The sequence below is a fragment of the Camarhynchus parvulus genome, chromosome 18 (assembly GCF_901933205.1).
Source record: "Camarhynchus parvulus chromosome 18, STF_HiC, whole genome shotgun sequence".
Lineage (NCBI taxonomy): Eukaryota > Metazoa > Chordata > Aves > Passeriformes > Thraupidae > Camarhynchus > Camarhynchus parvulus.
The window spans coordinates 10,434,497-10,457,406 of NC_044588.1; the positions used below are offsets into that span (position 1 = coordinate 10,434,497).

The window sequence follows — 22,910 nt, forward strand, 5'->3', positions numbered from 1 at the left end:
AAAAGAGCTTTTCTCTGGATCCTGGGGAGGTTTGACAAGGGGAAGATGGATGGGCACACCGCAGTCCCTGTGTGTGGCAGGAGCCTTGGAGAGGAGCAGGACAGCAGGAGCTGGGGCTGGGGAACCTGCAGGGGCTGCAGAACCACTCCCTGCTCTGGGCTTGGGCTGGTTTAGGGGACACAGAGTGTGTGACACCCCTGGCCATCTCCCCGTGCTGTGTGAGGGAGCAGCTCCCCTGTGGGATAACCTCATTCCCTAGAAAGGATAAAGAACAGGTGTGGGCTGACATAATTCAAACTCACTTTTTATAATTTCACTTCCCTGGGCTCAAACTCCTGGACTCTCCCTCCATATCTGTTATGCACAAATTCAGATTTGTTACCCCCAGTGCAGTAAGCCAATTATGACACACTCAAAAGAGACATTGATTATTTATTTCAGAGCTGCACAAGCCCAGGTGCTCATTGGGATTCCACAAATCAAGCCATGACAACTATCCAGACCTTTTACTGTTTATACATTTTAGCAAACAAAGGAATTTGTGTTAATTTGCTACAAGTTACATAGTTCTCTTATTAATTATTATTCTGTCTTCTATTGGGAAATTATTCTCACTTGCCACACTAATTAGTCCACGTGTTCAGTCTTTCTCTTCTTTTGGGTTGGCGGGTTTCTTAGATCTGCTGGAATTATAGTTACTCAGAGCTGATTCAGCCCAATTGTTGAATGGGTTTTATAAATTTCTTCCTTATCTGGGGGATTCTGCCAAATGTCCTCATGGCCTGTAAATTCTGCATTCTTTGTGCCCACTATCATAGTACATGCTTCTTCCCCAGCTTTGTTAACCTACCCCTGAGATAATTTAAAAATGTCAAACCCTAAACCTTAACAAGGCAATTCTACCAATATGAAATTTGTTTTTCTGACAGCTTGACGTCACAGAACTTGTTGGCTGTTACATCTTTCACGGATTAAATCTCCTTTATTGTTGATTAGCCTTGAAAGTACACAAAGATCAAAGAACATCGTCTCTTAAGAAAATTTTACACAACAGTGCCACGCTCAGGACGAGAGGACATAGTTTCAAGCTGTGTCAGGGGAGCTTTATGTTGGAGACGAAAAGGAATTTCTTCACAAAAATTGTGATTAGTCAGTGGAATGGGCTGCCCAGGGAGGTGACGGAGTCACTGCCCCTGGAGATGTTCAAGACAGGACGTGGCACTCGGTGCCATGGTCTGATTGCCAAGGGGGTGTTGGGGACGGGCTGCACTCGATGATCTCGGAATCCAAAATAATTGATCCTGTGGTTCTGCACCCATCGCGCCACTCCCAAGATGGCGGCGCAGCCCTCCCGCCACCCCAAGATGGCCGCTGGCAGCGCAGTGCGCATGCGCCGTCACCCCTGCCACCCCCTCGGGCCCTTCTTGAACGGCGCCACTCTCAAGATGGCGGCGGCGCTCTGTGCGCATGCCCGGTGCGCCCCGCCGCGCCCATCATGGCGGCGCGGCACTGACGGGCCGGGCGCGGTGGGAGCGAGCGGCGGAGCGGCTCGGCGCGATGATCCCGAGCGAGGAGGTGTCGGCCCGCAGGAGGGAGATCGAGGACAAGCTTAAGCAGGTGCGGTTGGGCTTGGGACGCACTGCGGGCGCTGCCGGGGCCTGGGGCTGGGCCCGGGCCCGCAGCCCCCCGGCGTTGCCGGGCAGACGGGGCTGGGTCTGGAGCTCCTCACCGGGCCGGCGGCGTCCCGGGACCCCTTAAGGGCCTCATCATCCCCCTCCTGGCTTGAGCACCCCCAGGTCCCCCTTCAGGGCCTGGTTTGCAGGGTCGGGGCATCTCTGCCCCCCGGTTTGGGCCTGGGTTTCCCCTCTCGGGTCGTGGCAGGGTGCGGGGGCTCTCCCGGCAGGTGCAGCCGGTGAGAGCAGCCCTGACAGGCTGCAGTTCCCCCTCTGCCTGCGGCCTTTGGGGACTCAAAGCCAGCCCATGCGGGCTGCTGTTCCCCCCAGCTGTGGGCTTGAATGACTTAAAACCAGCCCTCGGTGGCTGCTTTGCCTCGGACTCTTGAGTTCCCGGCGGATTTGGGAGGTGCCGGTGCAGCACCTGTGTTGTGCTGTGGCAGGGAAATGTGTGCTCTGAGTCGTTGTCCTTCAGTGGGAAAGGTGTTAATTGTATTTTGTGCTGAAGCTCATGGCATTGAAGGGAAACAATGAATTCATAAACCCTCTGACTCATTACAGGATGTGTCCCCACCTTGGGTTACTCCCCCTGATTTCTGTTAAGAGGTGACAATATTAAAATGTGGCTACACAATCAGCATCAGACCAAACATGGCTTGCAGCAGAGTTTACAAGATTGGTCAAGACCTATGTGTACTGTTTAGTGACTTAAACCTTAGTGTTCAGAATTTAGGAGTATTTTTGTTTTCATCTTACTCACAGGAAGAAGAAACTCTGTCCTTTATCAAAGAGAGCCTTGAGAAGAGTGACCAGCTCACCAAGAACATGGTAGGGAGGTCCTAATGTTGGGCCTGGCTTTACTTTGTCTTAGGTTTTTAGGTTTATTCGTTTTCAGGGCTGTTGTTGTGCCCACCTGAGGGATGTGGAGCAATGAACCACTTTGGTTTCAGTGACTGGGCAAAGGGGAAGCCTGAGAAATGCTTCAATACTGAGCTTCTCTCCTGCTCTGCTGAGGGCTCAGCTGAGCTGTTGGCCTCATCTCTGCTACAGTCAGTCCTCTCTCTTGGGGAAAACGTATTAAGAGACCTCAGACTAGTTTGTGCATCAGCATCGTGTTGTTGGTTCATAATTCAGGTTTTGTTTGGAGTTTTATTTTATAAGTGTTCTGTGTAAAGGTAAAAAAGTAATTATTGTGTTGTTATGGCTCATAAGCCCTCAGGTTATATACTCTGTCCAGTCTTGGTCTCAGTGCTTTTAAAAAGTCAGAGGTACCACCAGAGAAGTGTGGAAAACAGGATATAGGAGTGAATCTCTTAGGAATTACCTTTTGGCCTGGAAAAGGTGACTCTGAGGCACCCTTTTATGAGCTTGCTGTGATTTCCTAGCTGTCAGAAGCACTATCATGATCCTCTTTAAAAACTAAATGTCTGGTAGAAAAGAAGGTTCTCACTAGACTGGTCCTGTTACAGCTCCTGTTTGGGTCTCAATGTGGAGCACAGGGGCTGCTGGTTTGTGCTTTTGCTGCTCTTTTCACATGGGGCACCTCCAGGCAGTCCCTGTGGATTTATTTTCTGTTAGTGAATAGAATTTTGCTTGTCTTTTTTGCTGTCTTGGAATATTATCTTCACTCTTTGCAAGCATTTCATTTGGGATTGGCCCATGTCTCTATGGCAGATGATCTGTTTTGTGATTGTTAATAAAAACCAGGACATAGAGAGATGGAAACAGCTGCTAAGGAGCCATGGCAAATTAGTAGCAGAGCCCAAAAAGACAAGCAAGGCCCTGAAGATCCCTGACTTTCCTGCTCTAAGTCCTACCCTCTCCATAGGAAGGAAGTCCTCAGCTGTTGGTTTCTCTCTGGGTGTGTAGGTTTCAATCCTCTCCTCCTTTGAGAGCCGTTTGATGAAGCTGGAGAACTCCATCATCCCTGTCCACAAGCAGACAGAGAACCTGCAGCGCCTGCAGGAGAATGTGGAGAAGACCCTGTCCTGCTTGGATCACGTCATCAGTTACTACCACGTGGCCAAGGACACAGAGAAGATCATCAAGGAAGGGTGAGTTGAGCAGATAAATCCTGCTGGGAGCTTCATCCTGTTGGATTTTTGAGATAGAGGTGGGGAAGCTGACTCCACACACCCTTGGTATGCTTGGTACCCTTCCCACACTCTTTCCTGATCCCCAGTCCATGCTGACTTGACATTCAGCCATTTCCACAGGCAAAGACAGCTCAGACTCTGCGTTGGGATCTCTTCCAGATCTTGCAGAGGTGCTGCCATTGCAATCTCCATGAGCACTGGTGGCTTCTCTTGTTTTCCTCTGCCCTTTTCCCAAAGGTTTTCCCTGCCCATCCAGGATGTACCAGAGCTGTTCTGGAGCCTCCTGGTCTGGGATGGTGTTGGATGGCTCTTGTCTGAGATGGGATGTACAGTTCCCTCTGCCTTCCCATCAGGGCCTGTCGGGGAGAGGAAAGCAAGGCTGAGAGTTGTGTGCTGCTTCATCATCAGTGCTTCTGCACTTGCTCTGTGGGTTGGGTATCCTGCTGTGGCACTGAGTGCAGGCAGAAGGGAATTCCATGATCTCCTAGTAGCTGAAGAAAAGGGAGCTGAGATTTCCCTTGTTATTGCTATCCTGAGTCTGGTTTGGTGCTTTCTTGTTATTTTGTTTGTTTGCTTCTTGGGGCACTACTTTTCATTTCTGGTTTTATTTTTAGCCCCACGGGGAGGTTGGAGGAATACTTGAATTGCATGGACAAAATCCAGAAGGCAGTGGAATACTTCCAGGACAACAACCCCGACAGCCCGGAGCTGAACCGTGTGGTGGGTGATGGACCTGGAAGCTGTGGGGACAGACACAGCCCTGCTGCCTGTCCCCTGCTGGGAGAGGCTGTGGGTTTGCTGCCTGGGGAAGGTGGTGTTTGGGCACAGCTTTGGCTTCTGGGCACAATTTCTACTCCTGGCATTTTGCTCTCTCTCTGTTGTGCCAGGAGGACTCTGAAAGCAGCTCTTGCACCTGTGGAGGAGGAGTTGATTGAAACTCCTGAGCAGCTCTTGTCAGTCCTTCAGCTGCTAGAGCAGAATAGGTGATCTGTTTAAATCCCACTTGAACAACTCCCAAGCATTTCTTAAATTTAATTCACTTTAAAAGTCTCTCAGATACAGGTGTGGTTGGAGTTTGAAGCCTGCAGTATTTGGCAGTGGTTAGGAAGGATATTCTCATGCAGAAATACTCCTGAGTGACTGATTACAAAAGTCCTGTTCTTCTTCTGTCTTGCTGTTTTGTACCAGAAATCCCTCTTTGAGCGGGGCAAGGAGTCCCTGGAGTCAGAGTTCCGCAGCTTGATGACACGACACACCAAGCCAGTGCCACCCATCCTGATCCTGGACCTGATCAGTGGGGATGAGGAGATGGACACGCAGGAGGAGATGTCCCTGGAGCACCTCCCGGAGAGCGTCCTGCACGACATCATCCGCATCTCGGGCTGGCTGGTGGAGAACGGCAGGAACCAAGGTGGGTGCTGCTGCCCCTTGGTCCCTGTGGCCACCGGGCAGCACTGGCAGGATGAGTGATGCCTTAGTGGCACCTTTCAGCTGAGTACTTGAGTCTTTCCAGCACCTGAACTGAAGATCCTGCTTTGTTTTTTTTTTTTGTAGTGAGACTGAAGCAATGGTTTGTTGGTTGAACAGAATGAGCTGTGTAAACAAAGCACAAATTATGTTAGTGCAAAGTCTGTCCTGTAGCAAAAATCCACTGCACTTGCACCTGTAATGTCTTGAGATGAAGCTCCAGCTGTCCAGTGCTCAGGTTTTATAAATGTGCAAGACACTGGGCACTTATTCCCATTTGGGAAATATTTATGACCAGAACTCTTTGTATGGAATGTGACCAAGGGCAAGAGGGAAAGAGCACAGACTTTCTTCAGTCTGTACATGTCTCCTCTCCTGTTCTGCAGCATCAAGAACTGCCTGGAGCTTTATAGTCCTTTATTAACTTTTCCTTCAGGATTGAGTGACTTTGTAGACTTGTACAGGAAATGTGAACTTTCATATTCATGTAGCTCCAAGAATCACCCCCCACCTCACTGATTCACTCCTGAAGGGGGGGATTACTGTGCTTACCAAGTATGATGAACATCCTTAAAAGCTTCTTAGGAATTTTTCCATGATCAAAGGCAACTCATGCATACAGAGCATATTTTATTAGTCAGTTTGCATTCTGCTTTCAAATGACAATCACCTCATTAAATTCCCGAGTGCCCTGAATCCTGAAAAGTGTGTGAAGTCTCTCATGCTGGAAACAGAGCACTTGAACTGACAATGCCTTGCACAAATATCTCCTGTCAGTTCCACCACTTGATAGTGGTGGAATTAATGTTGTGTGTGGTGGGAGGGCTGGAATGAAGATTGCAGGGGAAGGGAGAAGAAGTTTTTGAAGAAAATAGAGGAGGCTCTGGGAGGGAAGGATGCTGACTTGGGGTCCCACACCAATGCATGTAAGTCCCTGCAGGGGCACAAAGTGTCTGCTTTACCATACAGTATTCCTTGTGTGCTTATAATCTCATTTTTATTTTGTCTCCTCAGATTTCATGACAGTTTACTTCCAGATCCGCTCTGTGCAGCTCGACCGCTCCATCAAGGGGCTGAAGGACCATTTCCGTAAGAACAGCTCTTCCTCAGGGGTGCCATATTCCCCTGCCATTCAGAACAAAAGGAAGGACACCCCCACCAAAAAGCCCATCAAGAGACCAGGTGAGTCCCCAAGGAGGGATCACTGCACTGGGTATTAACACATCCTCAGGCCTTCTCATTGCTGAGGTATCTCTGTGTTTAAAATGTGGTTTTAGGATATTTAGGTGAGATTTTGGAGGTAAGCACTTCTCTGCTCTGGATTCAGCATTGGGATTACAGACTCTGTCTGTCTGTCAAGCCATCAGGTCTGCTCTCTGGGTGCTGTAAAGAGAGGCCCTGTGTACATCTCCTTAACAAAGGAGATGAGTAAAAAGAGACCTGAGTGGGCTGTAAAAGGATTTGATTTAGAACACCTCAGGTAAAATCCTCAGCATGTGGAATATAGCCCGTGCCACAGCAAATAGATAGCTCATATCTGATAAAACACCTCACTTCAATCATTAGCTATGAATAAATTATTATGGTGCTGGAAAGCAAGAAGCCCCCAGGAGTTGAGATGGGGATTAATTAGGTGCCTATAGAAATGAGATACAACATTGTCTGAAGTTTAGAAAGGCTCTTAAAGCTCTTGCCTCAGCCTGTCTCAGGATGAGCTGTGACCATGGCTGGTGGATTATTCCTTCTCTCCTCACAATGCAGTTTTGCTGCATTTGATGCAGCTGGTGAGATTGGTCATTCTGGAATTTGGGAGTGTAAGGCTGGAGTTCCCATCTCTGGAATGTGCCATCTGGTGGGAGCACAGCCAAGAGGAACAGCAAAAGCCAGCACAGGGATATTGATCCTCTGTGTCCCAGCACTCTGTTGTCTCCTCTGTAACAGTGATCACATCAGAATAGTTCATATTTCTGTAGGTTTACCTGGCCAGTACTCCCCTTCCCTATTTTGTCCTGTGTTGTCCAAATACTCTTAAAATAGTAAGAAATGTGGGTAGGGACTGGGAATGGATGGGATGGGGAAAGGGAGGAAGAAGAAATACCCATTTTAATTGTGTTGTGTTTATTTTTATAATCCTGATGTGAATGCAGTCCTCATCCCAGGTAATGTGTGTCTATGTGTGTGTGTGCTGGCCCTGGTGCTCGCTCTCTTCACTTCTGTGTGTGGAGAGGCTTTGCTGGGCCTCTTCTTGCTACAGCAGAGGGTGTGCCTGGGATATTTGGAGGGGGAAGGCTGTGGCATCCAGACATCACCCCTGTGGTCTTTTAAAATCAATCTGTGCCATTGTTGCTGTGCCCTGGAGCTGTCCCTGAAAGCTGATGGAATTGGTCTGTGAATTTCAGTGAATTTTCCCCTGGCAGCCGTGAACTACTTGGTAAGGCTCAGAGGCACTGAAAGGTGCCAGTGGGATTCTGTAGTTGAGCCATAGGAAGCTCAGGTTGCAGATATTTCAGATTTGGTCAACACTTCTCAGTTATCACCTGATTCTGAAAAGGTTCCTGTGTTTTTATTGCTGTGAATTCAGCATGGTCAGCAAACATTTCTGAGCAGCCTCACAAGTGATAGTATCTCCCCAGTGCTCTTAGATAAATAGTCAGGGATGGGGGAGATGATTTGGTTTTGTGGGCAGATATTGAAAAATCCTAGGGTTTTTTTTTAAAGAGTCTGAGATCTTGGATGCTCCATAGAGAGGAGCCCACATGTTGGAGAGCACAAGTTCCTACAAACAGGACTCCTCCAAAGTGGATGCATTTGGGCATCCAGAATTACTTGTCATGAAGAAAGCCTCAGCTGTAGATGTGCCAGAAGATTTTCATGTCTTTTTGCCCAGCTCAATTGGATTTTGTGAGATGGAGCAGGTAGAGCATGGTCTGAATGCACTAGGGAGCTGATGATGCATGAAGGAAAGTGTCTCAAGTGATCCATTGGGTTATTGTAATGTCAAGAAAAAATAGTGGCTCATTTGTTTCCAATCTTCATGAAGCAGACAGAGAACCAGACTGCAGCTCTTGAAGGACAGTGGATGTTGAACCTCATACAGCAACCATCTCTTATGACTGCTGAATTGAACTTCAGTGAAATTAAAAATGGAGGAGAGTAGTCTTCAGGCACAGATTCACTGTTTTTTCTGCAGTTCCATTAGCTTTCAAGTACAGCTCTTGAGGTGGAGGTCTCACACCACCTTCACACTGGCACAGTGGCTCTCTTCAGAGCAACATTACCTGGTGGTGTTTGAGTCCCCTGGGTTTAGCCTTTGTTCAATTTGGACAAAGGTTTTACTTTATTTCAGTAAGTAAAGCCAAGTTCTGCCAATCTGAGTTTCAGAGAAGGTGGTTTTCTGACAGTTCCAACAAGAGACTTGATTTCCTTGGTCCTTGAGGAAGAATATCCCAGTGCACACCCCAGTGCACACTTTAACCTGTTGCAAGGGGTAAATAACAAACTAAATCTGATGTGCTATAGCTTTTTTTACCACAAAACAAAGCACAAGAAAAGCTAAAGGGAAGATGAGGAGCAGGGTAACAAGGCAGAGATAGCCCCAGGGACTGTGTTGAATTCTAGAGAACATGCTCCATATCCATGTGTTGTTTCAGAGGGTCTTCATCTCTCTGTTCCTGTTTTGTCTGTTGATGTACCCTGTGCTGTCTCCTGTTATTACATCATGCAGGTAAAAATCTGACTGCTGGAGATGCTTCTAAAGCACAGTTGTCTCCTTTTAAGTGACACTTGACAGGTCAAGTTGAGCTGATGATTTGTGGGCTTTTTCTGGTTTTAGTTTGATGTTTGGAATGACAGCACTCCCTCTCAGAGAGCAGGTGTATTCAGGTTCCCAAATAATCCTGCTGCAAATTTGATATGTGCATCAAATAAAGTTTCTTTGTGATGCCTATAGACCCTGTGCTCTCTTTTGGCTTGAGAGCAGCAGGCAGCTCGGCAGCTCTGCACTTTTGGGGAGGGATGGGGCCACCTGGCCTGGCTGCCTACAAAAGCCAGAGGGCATTGTCTGGTTTCATGCAGATTCCTGCAGCTGCTGCTTGAGAAAAGAGGATGTGTTGCCCTGCTGCTTGGATAGAAAACTGCCTAATGGAAGAGAGAAACAAGAGAATGAGTAGCATTTGTAAAAATGTCTCATGCATGCTCAGACCCCACTCCATGGAGCAACTGGGCTGCAGAAGCACAGGTTTCAGGTGTTTTTTTACCTTTGGAGGCTCTTTGCAGACTACAGGGGAGCTCTTTTCCAGTTTCCTTAGTGCTCCAGTGAGGTGGTGCCTACAGGCAGGTTGAGTGGCAGAGTAAAGAGCCCATTCCTGTTTCCCACACTGATCACTGCCTGGCTTGAATGTGATGTTTTTATTAGTAGCTGAAACACAGTCCCATTTGGTTAAGGAGGTGCTTAATAGAGGAAAACAGTCGTGGAACAAAAACATTTGGCTTCCACCAGAATCCATTAAAGCCTAATTATGATGCCAAGTCAGAGGGATCCAGCAGCACTGAAGTGATGCCCCCAGACACTGAACACTTGGTGTGTGTCAGTAAACACAGGTAATTGTGCTTATGCAATAAAATGTAGCATAATCAGCTCTGAAATTGAGAAAAAGAGGGAAAAAATTGAAAAAGAGAATAAACCATCAAGGGTGGGCTGTGAAAACATCCACTGCATACCTGTGGAGTGAGAGCCTGCTCACAGCAGCGGCAGTTGTACTGTCTGCTTGGTTTTCACACCAATTCACCCTCTATTTTTATTCCTTTGTATTTTTCCCCTCCCCCTAAATGCTTGAAAATGGGGAAGGTGGAAGAACAGTGCCTGAGTTGAGCTGTTCTGCAGCTGCTGGGCCATGGGAGCAGCAGTAAGGAAGAGCCCTCCTTGCTCAGAGGAACTTGCTGGTGTGCCCAAGCTCTTGAGGTTTCTGGAAGTAGCTAAGAATAAAGTGGAGATGCAGGGTGTGAAAAGCATCAGGAAGCTTGGAAGAAGAGGCATAGCCCTCATTTGATCATATGGCAGAAGCTTGGGAGCAAATGCATCAGCCAGCAAGGGTGTGAGACTTCCCATCCTTCCCATCTCCCAGGTGTGGGTCGAGAGGGGAGGAATTTTCTGCTAGCAGAAAGTGTTTAATGGATATGATTTTCTTATTTCTTTACAAAGTGATTGAGAACACTCTGAGCTGATAGAAGGACAATATTACCAGGGAAATATTACATTTTTGGAGCCATGTTCTGTCATTTAGTAAGTGCACCAGCTTAAGGCAGTTTGGTAATTCAAGGGGAGCTTCTCTCTCCTGGTCTTCCCCACTGTCTGGGGGACCTGAAGTTTCCTTTCCCTTGCCATAAATCCCTTTATGGGATGGAGCTGTCCTGCACCCTGGAATGTTGCTCCAGGGGTGTGCAGCAGTGTGTACCTGGGCTCCCTTCAGCATTTGGGCAGCCAGCACTCATTTCCAGGCTACACTGGGGCTCACAGTTAGTGGTGGAAGTAGAGATCTTTTGCATGCTTGAAGTATTTGTTACTTTATAGTGGAAGAACAATTCTTAATTTTGGCAGCAGCATTTTTATGTTTTTGGCTTCTTCATTTACTCAGCCCAGTTCTGTTTCATTTGGGTCTCCTACAGAAACCCCTTCCACCTTCCCAAAACTTCCAGTTCCCTGTTGTGCAGGCAACAGCAAAGGTCTGCTCTGGGAGGGTGTCGGTGTGCTTGTGATAATTGTAGCTTGTTGCATGACAACTAACCTTTTAATGTGGAAACACTGCCTAGGCTTCAGTTGTCACATTAATGCTTTGTTTTGTGCTTTCCAGCTGTATATCCAGCACTGCCTTTTGTTCAGTTCTGTCTGGTTTTTGTGTGTTTAAAGTATAAATCTTTTAACCCAGTGTTATTTTTTTTCCATGGTTTTAATTGATTTGCAGCTCTTTAGAAGAGAAGTGTCTTGGGGATTAGGGTGGCTTAGTGCAAGTTACACATGGGTGGGCAGCATCCATTATTCTGGGATTCCTGGGATGGGAATTGCTGCTGCAAAAAAAGCCCAGAGGTTGTCACCCTTTTACTGCTTCCTGTACCATTCCTTGTCTTGGCTCTGGGGCTCCTGATGGCTCTTTATTGATTATGCTCAGAAAATACCCCTCAGAAAGGCACCTTGTACTAAGTGACTGCAGTTGTGGCTCTGAGGAGTAGGCAACATGTTGCCAGACAGGAATTGTCCATATGCAAAGCCCTGCTTCCACAGCTGAGGAAAAGCAGCAAACCCTCTGTGCTTGGATGCAGAGCACCAACTTCAATAAACCCTTTACACAGAAGGGAGCTTCATGCCTTCCCTTCTCTGGTTGTGTTTATCACCCAGCCATATTGTGCTGTGTCTCCAAACTGATTCTGTATCACTGACTGGAATTTATGCCCCCAGCCTCAAAGCAGGGAAGCATTCTGGAAATGCCATTGTATCTGCACACTTGGACAGGAGTTTGGGGTTCACATTCCCGTGCTGAGCATCCTCATTGCTGCCCAGCATCCTCTTGCTGGGCCCAGGTGACTTGCTGGTGGAGGGCTGGTGTTCTGGGTTTGTTTTCTTTCACTCATTTTCTAGGTCTTCTTGTCTCTTCTCTCTGGTTCTGGTGACAGGCACGATCCGTAAGGCTCAGAACCTTCTGAAACAGTACTCTCAGCATGGTCTAGATGGGAAAAAGGGGGCCTCTAACCTCATTCCTATGGAAGGTAATCACAGCTCGAGCTACTTCACCCTTGACTTTCTCTGTGTATCAGCCTTGCTTTCCCAGGTGGGGCTTCCATTAGTTCAGTGCTTGGTGGACAGCATTAGATTGGGGAACCAAGGAGATGCTGAAACCAAGGAGATGGTAGAACCAAATTATTTTTGTTTTATTCTATTTATTCAGAATTAACTATCTGAATTTCAAAATCTCCATAAGCATGAGTGGAGGTGGAGAGGAATGTTACCTTAACATTGACCCACCACAGCCACCTGGGTAATGGAAGCTCTGCTAAAATCTGCTTGTGGTGTTTCTGTTCTCTTTTCTTTTTGCCTGGACTTTGAGACATTCAATTTTCTAGTGACCTTTCCAAACCTGGTGCTGAAGTGTTGGACCACAGGTAGCTCAGTGCATTGTGCCTGTACATCTTTTCTGTGCAGACCTGCCTGAATGGTTGACTCCTGTTTTCTGACCTCCTCTGCTCCTAGAGGTTGTGCCAGATAAGGGAGAAGATGCTTCAAAGCATCTCTAAGACATTCCTGCCTCCTGCTATGAATCCATCCTAAGCAGGTCTCTTCAGCACCTGTGCTGTAGCTGCCAAATCCCAGATGCTGACTAACATCACTCACATGGGGGAAAATCCTCATGCTGAGCAGAAGAGGGCCTTTGAGTTTGGATTTTTAATGGGTGTTGGTAAAAATTGGACTCTAAAATTGGATGCCTGCAATCCCATTCAGAACATATGGCAGGAGGTTCAAGGGACTCTTGTGGTCCAAGAAACAGCTTAACTCACACTTCTCATCAGGTTTTAGAGGGTTGCTACTGCTATATAGCCCAACAAAAGGATTTGGTCAGGAAGCATTCCTGGGACTGTAGGGAAATAGATGTCCACCAGATCAAATAAGCCAGGCTTGAAGCAGCTTCCAGCCAGAGTGAGCATCCTTGCTGTGACCACCCTGGATAAATTGCACCTTCTGTTTGTGCCGGCTGCCATCTCATAGGTCATGAGCATGACTTACGCGTTAAGCACCTTTGCGATGCCCTGGGCGACAAGCACGGGCCGGCTGCGGGTAAGTACCGGGGTGGCACTGGGAGCCAGCTGTCCCCCCTGCTTCCCTGTGCTGTGTGTTCCACTCTGATGGTGCAGCCAGGGCTGTTCCTGAAGCATGAGCCTCCTCTGGCTAAGAAGCTCTGGCTCTTCTCAGTAGAATTCACTGCTACTAATCACACCCCCTCCCAAGTCCTCAGACAAGGAGCCCAACTTTGTCCAAGCAAAGGTCACCATGCTGAGAGACATTTTCCTGTGGGTGGCTGCTGGTCTGTTGGTGCTGAAGCAAAGGGAGCAGTGCAGCACATGCTACAGTGCACCACTGCACGGCAGGCAGTCTGTCTCCTCTGCTGACTAAAACTTCTGAAATATCAACCTGAGGGACCTTGTCAGCATGGGGAAGAATTGGTCCTTTTTCCATCAAAAGTCTCTGGGAGAAGAAGCAGCAGCCTATAGGTTAGAGAAGGCCTCTCTGTCATCTTACTGTCTTGCAGGATGGGGTCTGTCTGTCTGTCCTGCAGACACATCCAGCAGTTGGTGCTGGCCCTTATATCACTTCTCATGCCTACCACGTAGGATCTTTGATGGATCTTTGACTGAGATATTCATATTCTAGGGCTAAGATATTTGCATTTGTATGCAGCATTGTGTGGCAGATAGCTCACCTAGCTGTGCTGATATTCCTGCTTCATAAGATGTAAATGTTCATCAGCCTGGTTTTTTATCTTGTTTCTGCAAGCGGGAAGAAGCTGCCTTCCAGGACAGCCTTTATTTCCCAGAAATGTTGATGCCAAATGGCACTTCTTCATCTGCATGACAGATGGAGATAAGGAATTCTAAAAATACAAGCAGAGATGTTGAATAATTCACCTCAGACCTTCCTGAGTTTAGTACTCTGTGTTCAAGCCCTTGATTAAATTTAGTCTGCATCCCAGAAGAGCTCCAAACTTCACTTCTGTCACGAGGCTGGAAAGAGGTGGTGCCCTGATGTGCATTTCCTGAGCTGCGGGTGGCTTTTCCTGCCTCCTGCAGGGTACTCAGAGATTCCCACACACAAACCCAGGGCAGGAGTGGTGAGAAGATGACTCTTGTTCTCACACACGATGGGTGCAAAGCCAGAATCGACTTTCCCTGAAGAACCTCGTGCTCCTTGTGTAAACCAAAGGCATCTTGCCCTTGCAGGGAGGGACGACGTCTTCGACATTGAGATCGACGCGTACATCCACTGCGTCAGTGCCTTTGTCAAACTGGCCCAGAGCGAATACCAGCTCCTGACAGAAATTGTCCCAGAGCACCACCAGAAGAAGACCTTTGATTCTCTCATCCAGGTCAGTTGAGCCTCTGTTGAGGGAGCCAGGGCCTGCACAGAGCCTGGAGAACATGTGCTCACTGGTACCCCAAATGATGCATCAGCCAAATGATCATCAGGAATGGGTGTCCTGCACTGAGCCCTTTGTGCTGCCTGGGCAGGAATCCTGTTCCTTCCTCATGAGTCTCTGGCTTTGTTGCAGGAGTCATTGGATAACTTGATCATGGAGGGTGATAACATTGTCTCAGCTGCCCGGAAAGCCATCATCCGACATGACTACTCAGCTGTGCTCACAATCTTCCCCATCCTGAAGCATCTCAAGCAGATGAAGCCAGAATTTGACCAGGTCTTGCAGGTAAATGTGATTTGGATTGGAGAGGGTCCTGTGGCTTGTGTTATCTGGAGAACTTTTTGAAATGGATTGTCACAGTGGCTTTGAGCAAAGCCATGCTGCTTCTGTTCCCCAGTATGGACTGCAGTTACACAAATGCACCTTGCTCCTATCTGAGCTGGTGAAGCAGCAACTCAGCATCTCTCAGCAGCAGCTCTTTTCAGTTCAAGTTCTGACCCTCATGGACCACCATGATATCTTCCCTTTCTGCTTGGAGAATGTGGGATTTCATGTGTTGTTGATGGTGCTGTAAATATTCTTCTGGCATATGGGGAGCTGAGAATGAGATGCTGGGGTGGGAAGTGAGGTAGGGTAGGTGCTGGGTGGAAGTTCAGATACTTTTTGTTTTCCTTTTCTGATCTGTTGTGGAACTATTCCAGGGAACTGCAGCAGGCACTAAGAACAAACTGCCAGGGCTGATCACTTCCATGGAGACCACTGGTGCAAAGGCACTGGAAGAGTTTGCAGACAACATTAAGGTAGGATTCTCCTCAGTGGTCTCTGATCAGGCTTGGAAGAGGGTTTTTTGGAGCAAAACCCCTTGTTTAGCTTTCAGCTTTCTATGAGACCATGTAGTTTCTGACTGAAGCAAGAACTTGCTGGAATGCTTGGGACAGTCAAATACCAAATGCTTGGTGCTGGTTTCAAACACAGAAGGCCTTTGCCTAAGATCCTTAACAGGCATCCTACAAATAATTTGACATGAGCATCCAGGCCTCTATAGATACCAAATTTATCTCAGAATTAATCCTATTTAAACAGAAAGGAAAATTGCTGCATTGAAACGTTTTGGAGGACTCATGTTAAGCTGTTCCTGTGTAAGATGGGCTTGGTGAATGGTAGGTGAGCTGAAGGTGTGATGCTGAACAGAGCCCTGAGGTTCTGAGCTGCTGGTGCCTGGCAGCTCTGGTTTCTGAGCACCAGGAGATGGCACTGCAAGAGCTGGGCCTGAGGGTGTTGGGAGTGGCTGGATGGTGAAGCCTTCAGCTCACTTGTAGCAGCAGTTGTACGATAGGTGTCTCCCCTTCCATGCTCACCTTATGTCTCTCTGTTCTCTTTTTAGAATGATCCAGACAAGGAGTACAACATGCCAAAAGATGGAACAGTTCATGAACTCACCAGCAATGTACGTGGTGATGATTTGAACCATGCTTTGTGGAAAACAGCTTCTGGAGGAGTTTTAAAAAGAGCAGTAGGGAGACTTCCTAAATTAAGGTGTCTTGGCATTAACAATTACACAATTACCTGGTTTCCATGGCAGGATGAGCTGGTGATCCTTGCTCAGCCATGGTGGGACTGTGTGTGGAAAACCCAGCAGTTCAGAGGAGTGTAGTGATTTGTTTCTTGAATGCCTCTAAGTGTGGGGGGACAAGTGGTTCTTCATGATCCTTAATAGCAGAGCACAGGAGATGTAATATTGGTTGCTCCTAAATTCCCTCCTTTGCCTCCAGGCCATCCTTTTCCTACAGCAGTTACTGGATTTCCAGGAGACAGCAGGTGCCATGCTGGCATCACAAGGTACACACATGCATGGGGCTTGCTTGGGCATGCAGTTCCTTCCTCAGATTTCCTGGACATCTTCCCTGAAGTGACCAAACCTCAACATGCACTGTGAGCTTGTTCTCCTCCTGTCCTTCCCCCTGTGGTTTGTCTTGTCCTCTGATCTGCCTTGACCACACAGTTGATTGTCTGGAGAATTCCAAGGGATGCAGAGTTCCCTGCTCCTGGCAGGTACAGTGAGGATAGTGTTTACTGCTGGTGTGCTCTGAGAGGGGTCTTTTAGCTCCAAGTCTGGCCCTGGCCTGGTGCTGTGTGACTGTACTGGCGGGAGGGTGGCTGCTCCAGCTGGGCTCTGTGTGTGAGCAGCACCATCCTCTGCTCAGAGTACAACAGCAGCAGCAAGAATCTCCTCAGCCTTGAGACATGGGCAGGCTGGCACTCTGGAGAGAGTGCATTAGTGCATCCTATCAGAGAGACAAGTTTTAGTTCTGCTCTCCAGGCTGCTGAAGAGACCCACTGGAAATAAATGCATAGATCAGAAACTGAGAGTTGCTCATTTAGCAGGAGTGGGATTCTTGGTTCTGTGCAGAGCAGCAGCTCCAGGCTCTCCAGTGAGCTCTTGGCAGAGCTTGTGCTTTCAAGGAGGTTGGAATAGAGCAGACTGGAGATTCAGGGTGCACAGGGCCCTGAGGAGGCACAGACTGGAGAGGGTTAAAGAGCCCATTAGAAGCAGAGGTGCTTCCAGACTGTTACCTGCGAAGTTCTGCTTGGAAATGTTTGCTAATTCTAAATCAACTCAAACTAGGATGTCTCTGCTTTTGCCCCATCTCTTCTAGCACTGCCTGGTGCCTTTTTGACTTGCAAGCTCACTGTGCTCAGGCCCTTCTGGGCCTTGGCTCTCTCTCCTTGGCCAAAGAATTGGTCTGAATCTTTTCTTGGAACAACCAGCTGTTTCCCATGTTGTCCCCTGAATGGTGATGTCAGCACTGTTTGGAAGTCTTGACATGTTGTCTTGCAGTGAGATCTCTTTTAGCTGACTGAAAAGTCAGCATAGAGTTGAGGTAGCTTTGCCTTGAAAGTGGGTTTGGACTGATTTGGAATGAGGTGTTGTGCTAAATACAACCAATGACAATGCAAACAATGTCTCCAGCAGGGGACGGTGGTTGGACTCTGCCTTTCCTCTGTGATCTCCATTCCATTTGTGGCCTTGAGGGGACTCCTGCCTGCTCTCCTGTGCACCTGCCTGTGGCTGCTCTGTGTTAATATCTGCTTTGTTCTCAAAGGAATGGTGGTCTCTAACCTGTCTTTTTGCACTTTTGCATTTCTTTTTCTCTCTCATCCCTCCCCTTTTCTCTCTGCTCTGCCTAATCCCTGTAGTTCTTGGGGACACATACAATATTCCTTTAGATCCCAGAGGTAAGCAAACTTACCACACCTACCTGTTCATATTGCCTCGGACTCTGGTGATGTATGTTAATTCTTTATCCTCCAGCAGTTGTAAATAAATTAACACATAATTGAAAAGGGGGAAAAGGGGAGGGTAAATAATCCTTGCCAGTGGGCTGGAGAGAATAGGGAGGGCTTGTCAGCAGCAGACAATGAGGGATGCCACAGGAGCTGAAACAGGCTCAAGACACACTGATGGCACTGACTCTCTTTGGCACAGGTGGCAGATTGGCCCAGCTGGTGTCATGCTTTATCCCACATGCACTCAGCTCCTTATTGTCCAGCTCCCAGCAACAGGAGCCTCAAGGCCTTTCCCATGGGGTGCTGCTGAACTCAGACCACCCGAGCTGGGTCTGGCTGCCAAACTCTGGAGGGGGCAGGAGGAGGTGGCCACCCCACGTGTCCTGTGGGCCCCATGCCCACAAGCCCTCGAGGGCAGAAAGGCATCTCCAGACAGGAGCATGTGCCAGCCTGGAGTCTCTGCTGCCTGCAGAGGCAGCCTCCCATGCTGGCACAGTCCCTCCCAGAGCCAGGCAGGCCCTGTCAGCAACCATGGGGATGGCTGAAGCTTTCCAGAGCCCTTCTGCTTGTTTCAATTACTGCTGTGTGCTTGCTGTTAACAGCTCCAGCTCATTGTTCTCTGATTGCCAGTTTCTAGTGCTTACCAACACTTTTCAGGCTGGGGGAATGGATGGGGAGGAGGAGTTTTATGATTCTTTCTGATCAAAAGGATGTTTCCTGAGCACCTGGAAGGAGATATTTTTGCCAGGGTGTTCTGCATTTGATGCAGACACAAGGACTGAGGGTGCAGAGCTCTTGCCCCCTCAGCCTGGATGAGCTGCTGGCAGTGGGCTCTGCAGCAGGAGCTATTTCACTGTCAGTGGAAGCTAATTCCATAGCAACAGGGATGAGGAATAGGGGCAGGCTGATCACACACCCCCCTCTTCCCAGGGCATGTTAACTGGCCTAAGACTTTCCTTTCAGAGACCAGCTCCTCAGCCAGTAGCTACAGCTCAGAGTTCAGCAGGAGGCTGCTGAGCACCTACATCTGTGAGTACCCTGCACACCTTCGATGCCTTAGGGTTTTAGCTTTTGTATTTTTCATCTATTTGTAATCCTGCAATTCTTTAGTGTTTTACTCTAAACTCCATATACAGTGTTAGCTCCTGCTTTCCCAGTTTGGTCAGACAGAACAATTCCTCTCTGGGCCTGGGAATCAAGGACACCTCAGTGTGTCAGGCCCCAAGAAATGTAAACAAATTTGAGTTGGGGGGAGGGAGGAGCAAACTTTGGGTAAATTACTTCATTACCTAAAACTGTAATTGGAAGATTAACCCCCAATATGCAAATAGACCAAACTTCTAAAAGTATGAAAATGACCCTGTCCATTTTTGGGTGTAGCCCCAAAGGAGGGAGGCTGAAATGTACCTGAAGGCCCTTCAATAAATATAACTGCTTTTTATTCTTTTAATTTTGTTGAGCCTCTGTTTTTAGGTAGCCCCTAGAAGGCATCAGCCTCCTGCTTCTGCCCCATGGACATGCCTTCACTGGGCTCATTCCTGGGTGAAGAGCACAGGCTGTGTCTCTTCTCCACGTGATCTTTCCACATTTGAGCTGGAGTCTGATGAAAAAAGGGTCAGACTGGGAGTTTGGCTGTTAGAGTAGGACAGGACAAAGCACAGTGCAGCAGCTCACTGTGCTGCAGTGCTGTTCCCTTAAACCAGTCACCTTCAGCCCCATGAAGGCTCCCAGCTGCCAAAGGGGAGGTTAAAAAAGTGACATCAGTGGTTTCTCTTTCTATTACAATGGAGAGCAGGTCCTTCAGCTTCTGAGACCTGAGCTTGCACTGGGGCAGGTTCTGGGGGTTCCTCTGAACCCAAAGTGCACCTCCATTGCCAAGGCATGGAAGGCAGCAGTTTGCAGAGAGGCTCTGCTGAAGAAAATCTGTGTAAGGACTGTTAAGCACATGTGATTGTAGCCTTTGTGCAAGGCAGTCAGGCATGCGCTGCTCACTTTGCTGTGGGCCCACAGCTTGGTTTGCTTTGTCAATAATAAGTTTCAGTTCAAAACTTCTTGTTCTGTGTTTTTCTCTCTTTAAGGCAAAGTTCTGGGCAACCTGCAGCTTAACCTGCTTAGCAAATCCAAGGTTTATGAAGACCCAGCTTTGAGTGCCATTTTTCTGCATAACAACTACAACTACATTCTGAAATCTCTGGAGAAGTAAGTGTGTGTCCTGAGTGAATGTCCCTCAAGTCCAAGGCTGATTGGATGGGTTTGGAGCTCTGCATTGAGAGCATTTACTTGCCAGCCTCATATCTGCTTTTTCTTCATCCTTGAAACTGCCTCTTTGAAGGTTTTGCAGTATAATAAACATCACATTACCTGAGAGTGGAAGATAAAAGCATTAGGAGATGCCTTGGGTTTTAGCGAATCCTTTGATCTTGGGAGGATTGAGGATGTGGCTGTGGAAAGTAACTCAGAGTTGCTTCTGTCTCCCAGTTTGCACATTTCAAGGAACATTTTATTGTGAAGGGCTGAAAGGAACTTGGTGGTGGGGGTTGAAATGCTGCCATCCTGAGAGCAGCTCGGAGAGCAGCTGGCTCAGGTGCTTCCTCAGGTTTCCTGCTCTTCCAGGTCTGAGCTGATCCAGCTGGTGGCTGTGACACAGAAAACAGCTGAGAGGTCCTACCGGGAGCTCATTGAGCAGCAGATCCAGACCTACCAGCGCAGGTCAGTGACATCCTCTGCCTCTGCCTTGCTTCTGGCACTTTGGGAGCTGCTGGAGCAGTGGGAGGGATTCACCTAAACCAGAAACTTGGCTAAAACCAAAGCACACTATGTTTGGTTTCCAAGCAATTAATCCATCCTGAGAAAGGGTCACTGTGGGAAGATTTGGGGTGTGTATTGTCTGAGTTGGCCTTTGGGTTACAGGTGAAGTCAGAGGTGTTCTGGTAGATGTGTGAGTAACTCTCTGCTTCTCTCCCATCTCATTGCACGTGCAGCTGGTTGAAGGTGACAGATTACATCTCTGAGAGAAACCTGCCTGTCTTTCAGCCAGGAGTGAAGGTGAGAGGATGGGCAAGGATAGGCTTGACAAAACAGAAGTTGCCAGAAACACCATCTCCTTTGTCATAAAAAATTCTCAGAAACCTCCTTTGTGTCTCATGTCAGTATCACTCTGCAGAGTGACCACTGTGGCTGGCACAAGTGGACAGCAGCCGTGCCTTCTGATCTCCCCTGCCCTAGATTCATCAAGTCTTTTAATCTCTGCCTCCATTCTTATATCTCCACTTGAGCAATGCCTCTATTTTGGATTTTCAAAAACCTGAGACCTTCCATTGGAAAGGGCTGGAAGAGCAATGAAAAAGTCTATTTTATGTGTGTTCTGGCTAAAAATTATCCTTGTTGAACCTGTTTCAGCTGAGTGCCGGGTGTGCTGGTCTCTGCACCTCTCTCTTCACTGCTCTAGGAGAGGGAATCCAAACCAAGTACTGGGTATTGCGTAGGTTGGATGGGGAGCTGTGGGCAAACATTGGTGTTGGATATTTATTTCTGGAGATGAAAAAAGATCCTTTCCCTCCTTGTTGCAGCTCAAGGACAAGGAGAGGCAGATGATAAAGGAGCGCTTTAAGGTAAGGAGGTGTTGGGTGGTGTCAGAACATCCCTGCTTGACTGGGACACAGATCTGCCTGAGGAGGAGACCTCTGGTGATCAGCAGGGGAGGGAAGGAGCATCAGACTCTGATTGCAGATGGGCTGCTCACTGAGTCTCTTTGGACAGGGTTTTAATGATGGGCTGGAGGAGCTGTGTAAGATCCAGAAGGCCTGGGCAATCCCAGACATGGAGCAGCGGGACAAAATCCGCCGGGCACAGAAAACCATTGTGAAAGAGACCTATGGTGCCTTTTTGAGCAGGTGAGACCTCCTGCAGCACTGCCCTCTCCTCTTTGGATTTACTGAGGTCTTTGGGGCCTTGCATAGCCTGAGCAAGCCACTTTTCTATTGTCCTGTCTTAGCTTCTCTACTTTGCACACTCACACATCCCCAGGCTGACCTTGAGTATTCACAGACATCTGCTGTCACCCTGATTCCTTGGTCAGTGAGCACAAAGCCCTGAGCCACCCTGCGCTGTTGATGTAAAACTTGAGGCCAGTTGTAACCAGGTCACTTGCTCTGCACAGGATACTCTGTCACTGAGTGGGGTGTGCTGGAGCTGAATTGTGACAGAGGAGGCACCAGTGGGTCTCTTTGCCGTGTTCCAGTTGTTTGTCACCTGTTTTCTTTTGTAGATTTGGCAATGTGCCCTTCACCAAGAACCCTGAGAAATACATCAAATACCAGGTTGACCAGGTGGGGGAGATGATTGAGAAGCTGTTTGACACGTCAGCATAAATTCGCAGCTGTCGTGAACTCTCCAGCTGCCAAGTACGAGCCAGTGCTCTCTCAGCAACCCTTGGGACTCCCTTCCCTTCTCCCCTGCCCCATTGTGGTGGGCAGGGTGTTATACTTGTATTTATCAGATTTATAAACCTGTGGAAACACTAACTCCTGGCTGTCTTTGCTCTGGATCCATGGGATAAGGCCAAGTCTGCCCTGTGGGCTCCTATCTTGGCACATCCCCCTCACCTGGGTTTGTGTTAATTCCTTGATGTGCAGCAGACAGGGGGAGTGTGTTTAAAAACAAAAAGAAAGAAAAATACACTACCAAAAAAACCCTGCATGGGTATAGCCCTTTTGTTAGAGGCAGGAGGCTGTGAGCTCCAAATGGTGCCACCTGCTTCCCTGATGGGTTTTGGGAATCTCAGTTCTGTAGGATCCCAATTTATCTTCACATTGTTAATCTCAGCTGTTATTTAGTTCAGTCATGGGGCTCAATGCTGAATCTGGGGTTTGGGGGTGCCTGGCAGGGCTGCAGTCCAGTCATGTACAGGGATGTTTTACCCCAAAGCCAGACCTGTGCCAGTGCTCTGTGCCACGTGAGGCAGTGGCAGTGGGGTGATGGCAGGGCCTGCAGCTGTGACAGAGCAGTGGAAGCAGAGGGAGCTCCATTGTGGCCTGGCTGGGTGCTGCTCCTTATTGACCTGAGGCAGAGCAAGTGTTCCCATAGTGATTTCCACTCAGCACCTTCCTCCCATCCCTGTTTTTCTTTGTCTCCTGTCTTCCTAAATCCAATGCATCTCCTCCCTGCAAGCAGCCAAGCCCATTCCCTTTGTTTAACTGTGGGGATCA

The 22,910-nt window shown here is 48.2% G+C and overlaps 2 protein-coding genes across 11 annotated transcripts in view; both read left to right on the forward strand.

Moving 5' to 3' along the window:
- Nucleotides 1–22,910, forward strand: part of CASKIN2 (CASK interacting protein 2) — a 648,645-nt gene that overhangs the window by 103,197 nt on the left and 522,538 nt on the right. The gene's annotated exons all lie outside the window — the stretch shown is intronic.
- EXOC7 (exocyst complex component 7) lies at nucleotides 1,443–22,226 on the forward strand. 10 transcript variants are annotated; one of them, XM_030962108.1, is made up of 22 exons: nucleotides 1,443–1,617; nucleotides 2,436–2,501; nucleotides 3,543–3,727; nucleotides 4,384–4,489; nucleotides 4,958–5,180; nucleotides 6,251–6,418; nucleotides 7,384–7,395; nucleotides 11,903–11,995; nucleotides 12,990–13,058; nucleotides 14,219–14,364; nucleotides 14,548–14,700; nucleotides 15,117–15,215; nucleotides 15,800–15,862; nucleotides 16,188–16,254; nucleotides 17,614–17,652; nucleotides 18,667–18,732; nucleotides 19,782–19,902; nucleotides 20,317–20,412; nucleotides 20,685–20,748; nucleotides 21,273–21,314; nucleotides 21,463–21,596; nucleotides 21,971–22,226. In XM_030962108.1, exons 1-22 carry the CDS (start codon nucleotides 1,468–1,470, stop codon nucleotides 22,071–22,073), a joined length of 2,265 nt encoding a protein of 754 aa, XP_030817968.1. In that variant the 5' UTR covers nucleotides 1,443–1,467; the 3' UTR covers nucleotides 22,074–22,226. The 10 variants fall into 10 exon arrangements, with proteins under 10 accessions (XP_030817968.1, XP_030817958.1, XP_030817961.1 ...); XM_030962098.1 differs by lacking the exon at nucleotides 12,990–13,058; XM_030962101.1 differs by lacking the exon at nucleotides 11,903–11,995.

Bases quoted from the DNA above. Each gene is read 5' to 3' on its own strand.
- EXOC7 (XM_030962108.1), top strand. From the start codon at position 1,468: ATGCCCGGTGCGCCCCGCCGCGCCCATCATGGCGGCGCGGCACTGACG. The intron at 5,181-6,250 runs GTGGGTGCTGCT...TTGTCTCCTCAG, and splicing joins GGAGAACGGCAGGAACCAAG to ATTTCATGACAGTTTACTTC. The intron at 20,749-21,272 runs GTGAGAGGATGG...TCCTTGTTGCAG, and splicing joins TCTTTCAGCCAGGAGTGAAG to CTCAAGGACAAGGAGAGGCA.